We start from the raw sequence: 9956 nt of genomic DNA on the forward strand, positions 1-9956 counted from the left end.
TTGTTCAGTTTTGGTCAACTGAAGCTGCTCAACTGGTCATTGAGTTTTGCTCAACTGAACTTTCCAAACCGAACCTGCTCAATCGAACCTGCTCAACTAGACCACCTCAACTGAACATAACTGATGAGGTCTGCTGAAATCATTCTTGCTGATTTCAATATGTGCAAAACTCATATATTCATTGTCATTTATCAGCATATTACACTCCGATTCTGTCATGCCTTAAGACTGAGGTTAATCGACACCATTGTTGTTTAACAATCAAATAATCGAAAACAACAAGCCTCGTAGTACAGTATAAACCAAACCAATTTATATCATAATTTTCACAAAATATCATTGTCTTTACAATGAAATAACTGAAAAATGACAGAATTAATACAGAAGCGTTACAATATAAATTAAATTTAAACTTAAACTGAAAATTTTGAAAATCACTGATATGATGTCGTTGACTACCAAGTTAATTCCTACCCTTTTAAATAAAAATGAGTGTAATGATAAGTAGGGTCGAATCCACAGGAAAAGGTAGATCTATTTCTTTTGACAATAAAAATAAAAAAAGAGGATTTGTTTTGATAATTACTAAATAAAATAACCTAAAATAAAATTACCAAGCAAGAAAATACTGAATCTAGAAATGAAAATTAATTGACGAGAATAAAGTGAAGAATTAATTATGAGAAAATACTTATTCAAGGGGATTCTACTATTTTATTATGTCACTCTTCATCGGTCAACCAATCATTTATTCATGTTATTCCAAGCAATTAACTTTAGAATAATAAAGATAGCCGCTAAAATTCTTGTGTTTTCCTAAATTAATTGACCAAACCCAACATCCAGTCAAAACTTACCAATAATCAACTGGGCACGATAGCGTTCCATATTAATTAAAGACATCATTTTACTTTCGTGAAAACAGTTAATCCTAAAATATAACAACCGAGATAGCTGCAATTGGAAGATCTAGTTCCGTCGATTTATTTAGATTACACATGTTATGATAGCACAACACATCTAACCTATTGCTACTCACGTACCAATCTTTCACGACAATTACAGATCACTGAATTCATAATTAGCATTAGAAAATCATACATCAAATTAAATTTTCAGATTAATTGACATATAACTTTCATATAATTAAATCATAACTCAACAAATACTTGGGCAAAAAAGAATAATAAATTAAAGTACAGAAATCTCACGGTGATAAAATTAAAATAGTAGATTATCCCTTGAATCAGACTAAGAAAATTATCCTAGCATAGTTTGATCTACAATATCCATAAAAAATAAATAAGAAAACATAGAGAATTGCAAACTATTTTGTTGGGAGAAAATTCTGGAAGTCTGCGCCTCTTTTCTTCTTCTTCTCTCGTGAATAGTGATTGGAGAAAAAAATTCCTTCTTGCCGCATCTTGTCGATTCTGTACGTGAATAAGATTTGTTCTAATTGGATAAAAAATCTTCTCTCCTTCTCTTCTTGCTAACGTGAGATTTTGTGGGCTTTTTTTCATTTTTTTGAAGATTTTGTTTGTTACACAAAATCTTATCTTGCCATTTAGGCAGCTGAAACATAATCACAAGGCGTGGCCACGCCTTGTTCCATGACCTCTTCTGGTTTGGCCATTCTCTTTCAAAATCTATCTTGGAAACTTCAATTGTGATAAACAATATATTTTTAGCTCAAATTTTCTCCAAGACCGTAAAAGTTCCTCATACAATAAAATTACACAAAAATGTATCAACTAAACATATCGGAGGTTGGAATAATGGGAAATATGAAGATAAAAATACTAACTATTATGAGCTTATCAAAATCTCCCACAACTAAATGATGCTTGTCCTCAAGCATAAAATAGATCAACTCATTATCTCAATTTTCCGTCCTCCTTCCGCTTCCTCTACTTATCCAAAACATTTTTTCATGCAACAAGACATTTTAATTTCATTGTATCTCACAAAATAACATCATGAACAATCACTGCAATTAGAATGTGTAGAATTAAAATGAATGGAATTTAACAACTCCTCACAAGATTCGTCATTCCGCTCATTGGTGTCTAGGATATATGTCAACAAACTCTCATGTCAAATGCATTGAAATTTTTTACCATAGGCTTGCAAATATATCACATTCTTCCACTAAATGAATAAATTAAAATACACAAACAAAAAAGGCTATAAATGGGTTGTAATGTGGCTAAGGGTAATGTAGGATAAAAGGAAACAATGAGCTATGGAGTTAGAGAAACCATATCAAACATTTCTCACAAAAATAAAAATGTATCCAAAAACTCTTATATCTCATTATAACAATCAAGAGCATTTTTTTTTTGTTTTTTTAAAGACGGTGACTATTATGATTCGAGATTGACTAAATCCCAACAATTCATACTATTTTGGATTGAGTGATGCTATTTGTGATTGAGTCAATTCACACAATTGACTACACTTTTCTATGAATCATGGTATGCTCAAAGAACGGCTCAGATGATGTGAAAGAAACTGGTTTAAACCTAATGCCCTTATCATTTTGTCTATGCACCTAATCCACCACAAAGTGTTGAAAAGACATGTATAACAATGCAAGTTCTAGAAAAATTAACAATGAAATGACAACACACAATCAAAGAAAATGGAGCATGATACCATGATTGCTCATAGGCTCAAATCTCACCAAAGAAAAAAATATAGCAATTGTGTTAAATCCCACACACTTGTCCTCTCTAATTATCATCAAGAGCAACTTACTCATAATGCAAAAGTGAGAATGCAAAAACATTTGCACGCAAAGAAAGCATCATTTTTTTTATTCGCATCAGAGGCAATCAGGATTTAGAAGAAAGAGATAACAAATGAACTAGGTGCTTGAAAATAACAATGTCACTATTTTTTATTTTTATTTATTTAATTTTTTTTTACCCAAAATGCAGAAAAATTAAATCAAAATGCTAAAAATCAAATAAAATAAAATAAATCAAAAATACCATAGTCAAGTCAAATTTCTCACAATCAAATCAACAATTTAATAGCTATTAAATCAGCCAACTAAAGAAAAATTCAGATATGAAATTTGTGTAAGAAATCGTTTTAGGTAATTATCAAAAAATTCAAGTTACTCAATTAGTTTGACAGTCATTTTCCTTAGTTTGCTGATTTAATAGCTATTAGATCCACTATCAATGAGTTTGACAAGAATTATTTTAGATTTCACAAGGAAATTTTAAGCAAAAATTTGATCCTCAAAATGATCAGATAATAACCTATTAATGTGCGCTGGCTGTTCAGTTTGGTTCGCAGAAAGCTTCTTCATAGAAGATCAATTGGTTTCAATAATTCAGATATAGATTGTGCAACTGTGTAACCTTAAGAGCTGTTTAATTACTGATCTATATATAGCTTAATCTGCAACGATAATCTTTACAAAATAATATGATACGATCAATTGACAGTCTCTATCTTTCAATGTATACTGGATAAATCTCATGGTTAAAGTAATAGCTTGCAAACCATGTTAGCCAAATAAACTGTACTGGACAAGTCCTGTGCGACAGACTCACCCGAGAAGGTGTTTGTAGGGGAATCTAACTCTGACTATTTGTCAAGTGCTTACCTACTCCACCGACTCGGACATTCTTTAAGGTCAATTTTTTTTAAAAAAATATATATAGAAGGAGCCGATCGCAGTCCTTCCCAAGTGTCGACTTTGCACCACACTGTCCAAGAAGGGGGAAGAGTGGTACAACACAAAAACTTATCCTTAGGGCACCATTAATGTTTAAGATGCCTTGCTACCACATGTATCATGTCAAGATCTCAATTAACTTGAAGGTGATGTAACCAAAGGGGACCAATTTATTGCATAGAGGAATATAAAATATAATTTGTATAAATTATTCCAATTTCTCCATTTCACATTATAATGTGTGTATAGTACTCCTCCGAAAGAGGCCGGAGAGAATTAACTCATGACGAGTCATTGTATAGTACCTGATTGGAATTCAAGATCAAAACAAAGGCAAGATGAAATAATTGAAGGAGAAGATCATCAGACGAACAATACAATATCCTCCCAAGTACAACAATCTCCTCAAAACCTCAGTTTTATTGTTCCCATGTATGAATATCCTCCATCCATATCGTCTGATATATATGTATGTGATTCATGTTTTGTATAAGCGTCAGTGTGCGCTTGGATGATACAAATTACATGGGATTAATAGGGTACATGTATATGAATTCATGCATTATTTACGTCTTATCTTCAAGATTGTTTCTCCGATTTGTTTCCAAAATCCCATAAATAATTTTTCAGTTGATTTTCATCCATACAGCTAGCCATAGACTCACGGTGCAATTTAAATCTATGTATAGGTGGGAATACACAGAAAGATTCAAGAATTTAATTGAAATTATTTGATTTTGATATTGGAATTTAAAAATTTATAGATTAGATAAAAATGTAGATTATTTCTCTCCTTCTAGAGGGTATTTCTTGTGACAAATTGATCCCAACTGATTTAACCATTTAGTTTCTCCTACCTAGGTCTTTAAACTATGAAGTAGGAGAGTTAGCATGGGACAATCAGAACAAGCAACCAGTGCCCTTGCATGGGCATGGAGGGATCCAGCTTCCTCCCCAAACAAAGCCCACATGGAGCAGTTCTAAAACGAGCGATACCCTGGAATCTTTAGTTCAACAAGCTACATCTACATTCAACCACACCACCCAATTCCGCCATCGAGGGGATTTGGGCCCAACATATTCGGCCTCCATCCCCACGTCTTCAGCAGGAAAATGGGTCGTCGAGAGCTCTAAATCCGCATCATCTTCCGAGGTAAAGTGGAGGGAAAATTCCACCCATATGGACATGGAGCAGAACCTTGTCTCAGCGAATTTAAGCTCCAGGACAGCATCTTCCGGTGGAAAGTGGAGGGAAAACAGTTCCCATATGCAAGTGGAGCAAAACTATCATGGGGTAAAAATAGGGTCCATGCCTACATATTCCGGGGGAAAGAGGGTGGAGAACTCGAGTTCGGGTTTGGTTATAAGTAAACGGATAAAATCCGAATCCAAAAAACATTCGGGAAAAAATCTTTTTCAGGTGGAAGAAAGGGGATCATCAGGAGGTGGAGGTGTAGGTGCAAGTGCAACGTTCTGCAAAGAGAACACAGACACAACCATGATGACTTGGGCTTCATTTGAATCAGCTCCAAGCATGAAGACTCCAAGAAATGTCGACGACGATTCCGCCTATCAAGATTTCTCGGTACAAAAATATCTAATAACGATATTTTTTAGTATACCAAATACATATATTTGTTGTTTTTACGGATTAAAATCTTGATCAATAACATTTTGGATGGAAAATCAGGATGAACAATTTTGGAACAAAGAGGAAAGCGCTCGATCTCAATCATCAGCAAGGCGAACCACTCGTGCTGCAGTGGTACACAATCAATCAGAACGGGTACATAATATAATTATAGCTCTCGTTTGTATTCGGAAGTGCAAGTAGGGTGGACCAATTTATTACAGGCCTTGATTAGAACAAAGTTTGCATTTTAATATTGTTTCAAGATTAATGACTTAATATGGTTATTTAATGAAATATAGTGTTTATATCCTATTTATTTCAGAATAAATTCCAAAATAAGGACCAACACACACACACACATATATCATAGTATAAATATAGTTTATTAAAAAAAAAAAACAAGATTATATTCAAATCAACTTTGAAGTATTGTAATTGCTTGTCTTCGATGCATGGTACTAGAGACGCAGAGACAGGATCAATGAGAAGATGAAGGCTCTACAGGAGTTGGTGCCTAATGCCAACAAGGTAGGTATTTACAACTAAATCAAATAATCAGAATCATTATTTTTTTACGCGATATATATAGTTTGAAAGTAATTAAATTATCCTTTTGAATAATGAATCAACCATTGTATAGCAATATAATGATGATATCCACACATATTTACACAGAAAACTTTTGATAAGAAAAAATCGAGCTACATAGGATTTGAAACCTACTACATCGGGTTTTGGAGACCCACATTCTACCAAACTCAACTAAGAGCGATCTTTATCAAGATAAATAAGACTCTGTAAATGGGTAAGTGGGTAGGAGAGATAATTCACTATATTAAAAAAAATGATGGTTTATGTGCAAAACCCTAATTAAATGCACAATGTGCGGGAAAAGTCCTTTTTGCTACTATCATTAATACTTTGTAAATTATTTTAACTTTTAATTTCATAATCATTTCATGTGGCATATTTTTATTGGTGGTATAAACTATAGGCCCTCCAAAATTTTCTAGAATTAAAATTGCATCACATACTGATTTTTTTAAGCCAGAGTGTAAATAAATTCGAGTCATTAACACACTGTAGTATTTTATACTTGCTTCCCCCATTAATTCACGTTGTACTCTATATCATTTCAGCTAGGAGTAGGTCTCTTGTGAGACTGTCTCACGAATCTTTATCTGTGAGACGGTTCAATCCTACCGATATTCACAATAAAAAATAATACTCTTAGTATAAAAAATAATAATTTTTCATGGATGACTCAAATAAGAGACCCGTTTCACAATATACGACCCGTGAGACCGTCGATTACACAAGTTTCTGCCTTCTTGCTAGATATTAAATAGAATATTGATATTATAATTTCCAATTTCATATTTAAAAGTATTTACTCTATGAAAATTATCAATCACAGACGGATAAAGCGTCCATGCTAGATGAGGTGATTGAGTACTTGAAACAACTCCAAGCACAAGTTCAAATGCTGAAAAATGCAAGGGCCATGCCCCAAATGGTGATGCCTTTAGGGATGCAACAACAACTTCAAATGTCACTTTTGGGGAGAATGGGAATCGGAATGGGCATGGGACCGGTTGGCATGGGAATTGTCGATGTCAACAATTTTCCCCGAAACATGCCGCAACCTTTTACGCCCCTCCTCCACGGTGCCACGCCTCTCAGCACCACCCCATCATTTGTATCGTCACCCTTCTATCATGTGCCTTCTCTAGTTCCGCCTCTCACTCATTTAAAAGCCAACGCTAACGCTGATATCAATAGAAATATGCCTGATTTCAATGACTCTTTCGGCACATTTCTTGCACAAGTGAGTAAATACACGAACATTGATTTATTACTGGCAATAAAAATAACTTGGTCAAAATATATCTCGACAAAAGTTATGAATATGGATACATTTTCTTCCTAGTAACAATCATTCTATGTTTTTTGTCATTTAGTTTTTCATTAATTTATTTGCAGACTAAATTATGAATGCATACTCACCTAGTTTTTCATTAATTCATTTGTTTATCTGCTTCAGCAATCTATGAACATGGATTTCTACAACAGAATGGCGAGTCTCTGTAGGCAACAGGGCATCCAGCCATCAAAGAAACCAGATGGCTTGTCACGCCACAACAATGTACAAGGAGATTAATTATGATCATATACCGATGTATGTATTTATATATATATATGGAAGAACTATTTTTTTGTTCTTGTAACTTGCACATTTTTCATTTTTGTCGTGTTATCGATCAATTCACCATTTCAGTCCAGTAACTTTCATTATTTTTTCAATTTTAGTCATTTTTCACTGGAATGCTGACATAACATCTGACACGTATGCATTTTCCGGTGTTATGTAAGCAATCTAATGAAAAAATAAAATTGAAAAATACAAGTTGATATGCTAAGACGGTGAATTGACTGATAATATGATAAACAATGAAAAATATGCAAGTTACGAGATCAAATATGTAATGTTTCATATTTGTTTGAAACAAATATATATATATATATATATATATATATATATATATATGTATGTATGTATATTGTTTGCTTATGTTGGCGTAAATGCAAATTTATTGAAAAGAGAACACCAATATATAGTTCAGTTTCGGTCTTAGTTTTTTTAATGGCATTAATGATTGTTGTTGAAGAAATTAAATAGATAATGATTGTTGTTGAAGAAATTAAATAGATAATGATATAATTTTTATATTGGAGAACGTTTTGGTTTCTAGACTTTATTGTTTTTTTTTTACTCTCTTTGCCCAAAATCTTTTTTTTAATCTTCCGCCATAATTATTATTTTTAGCTAAGTTTTTCATCTTTATATAATTATTCTATTTTTAATAATATATTCCGACCCCAAATATTAACAATTTAATAATATACATATTTTTTCAAAGATATTATATACATACGTCAACTTTATCATGGACAAGGGTGAATATCTAACATGCAGTGCAACAAAATAACAACTAATATTAGTGATTATGATTACATGGAAGAATAAAACATTATTATTATTAAGATATCGTGTGACTCGAGAGATACGACGATGAAATATCTATAATACGAGGATAATAAATATGAACAACACGATTATTTCTAATTATCTAACCACATCAATTATTAATAGGGGAATGACTCCCGTGGGATTGATCGATCAAAACTCCATAAACAGGAACCACTATCATGTCTCCAATAATGACCTCGTTTTCAACGAACGGGACCAATAAAATCTTCATGCCAAGAGATACCTACCAATGTTGATTGGAACTTGGCATGGTTTGCAAAATTAAATATTATTGGTCTAATATCTCATACTTATGTCGGATATACGATTTTACCATAATCTCTTCTATTACTGCTACTACTACATTGGATAATTGTTTCTCAATCAACTTTTATGGTTGAAGAAATAAAATAGTTCGCAACACCGTCTGATATACGATTTTACCATAATCTCTACTATATTACTGCTAGTACTCCTATATTGGATTTATAGGATTGAAATAATTGTTGTTCTCAGTCAACTATTATGGTTGAAGATATACAATAGTTTGCAACACCGTCTTATATACGACTGCACTATAATCTCTACTGTTGTTGCTGCTACTACGTTGGATCTAGGATTAAATAATTGTTGTTCGCAGTCAACTACTATAGTTGAAGACATGTACTATAATTTGCAGTACTGTCTCCTATACGATTGTACCATAATCTACTGCTACTGCTACTGCTACTCTGTGACACCAAGATGTATACGTATTTTACAACTATCAAGAACCATAATATAGTATAGATAATTAACGAGTTTTTATTAGTATTCGATGTAATAGTATTGAATGAGTTTAAAAATCACCGACAGTCGCCCTATTTTTTGGCAGACTTGGGAAGAAAATTGAATTAGTCAAGATGACACAAGTTCTTCATAATTGGGGCGTTATCAGGCAATTGAAGCATGGACCGCTTGCTTCTCTGGTCACAACCTGGAAAATTGAATTTTATTTATTTAGCCATTTTGTATTGAAAGCTATGGCTACGATTTAATTAGTTCTCAACATATTTAAAATTATTAATCATTAGTTTTTAATAGATTAATTTATTTATTTGGGAATGTCAATATCATATTTTGACATGAATTTTTTATTTGATGTTAAATTCAATTAGAGTTTGATTTGGTAACCATGTAATAATTTGAATTCAATTTTGTACGAATATTTTCTATTTTAATAATTTAAATATTATGGAGCGGAATTTGATATTTTTTATGATGAATGATCCATTTAATACAAAAATCTAATTAAATTTTTAATATAATAAATAACATGAATTATCCATCTTTTATTCCTTCTAGAATTAATAATGTTATTAAATCTTATATACTAATTAGTATTGTTATTCAAAAGCAAATTCATTCTTATAAATGTTGAAAATTATTATATGAACTTATTTTATAATATCAATCAAACTAATTACAAAATTTTATTCAAGTCTAAAAAGAAATTTTTAGAAAACAACAAAAACTATACAAGTAGCAACCGTACATCTAAGTAGTAGCACAAATGAACTGATAATGGTATTACTATTTATTATTAAAATAAATAAATT

The 9956-nt window shown here is 32.1% G+C and overlaps 1 protein-coding gene across 2 annotated transcripts; it reads left to right on the top strand.

Annotated features, from left to right (window-relative positions):
• Positions 1 to 3931: 3931 nt before the first annotated feature.
• LOC140803902 (uncharacterized) lies at positions 3932 to 7734 on the top strand. 2 transcript variants are annotated; one of them, XM_073159743.1, is made up of 6 exons: positions 3932 to 4126; positions 4556 to 5279; positions 5385 to 5480; positions 5790 to 5855; positions 6745 to 7155; positions 7372 to 7734. In XM_073159743.1, the coding sequence occupies exons 1-6, from the start codon at positions 3978 to 3980 to the stop codon at positions 7486 to 7488; spliced, it is 1563 nt and encodes a 520-aa protein (XP_073015844.1). In that variant the 5' UTR covers positions 3932 to 3977; the 3' UTR covers positions 7489 to 7734. The 2 variants fall into 2 exon arrangements, with proteins under 2 accessions (XP_073015844.1, XP_073015845.1); XM_073159744.1 differs by having other exon boundaries at positions 4119 to 4233.
• The last annotated feature ends 2222 nt before the right edge of the window (positions 7735 to 9956 follow it).

Source organism: Primulina eburnea, chromosome 10, assembly GCF_022965805.1.
Source record: "Primulina eburnea isolate SZY01 chromosome 10, ASM2296580v1, whole genome shotgun sequence".
NCBI lineage: Eukaryota > Viridiplantae > Streptophyta > Magnoliopsida > Lamiales > Gesneriaceae > Primulina > Primulina eburnea.

Bases quoted from the DNA above. Each gene is read 5' to 3' on its own strand.
- LOC140803902 (XM_073159743.1), top strand. From the start codon at position 3,978: ATGACGAGTCATTGTATAGTACCTGATTGGAATTCAAGATCAAAACAA. The intron at 5,481-5,789 runs GTACATAATATA...GCATGGTACTAG, and splicing joins TACACAATCAATCAGAACGG to AGACGCAGAGACAGGATCAA. The intron at 7,156-7,371 runs GTGAGTAAATAC...TATCTGCTTCAG, and splicing joins TCGGCACATTTCTTGCACAA to CAATCTATGAACATGGATTT.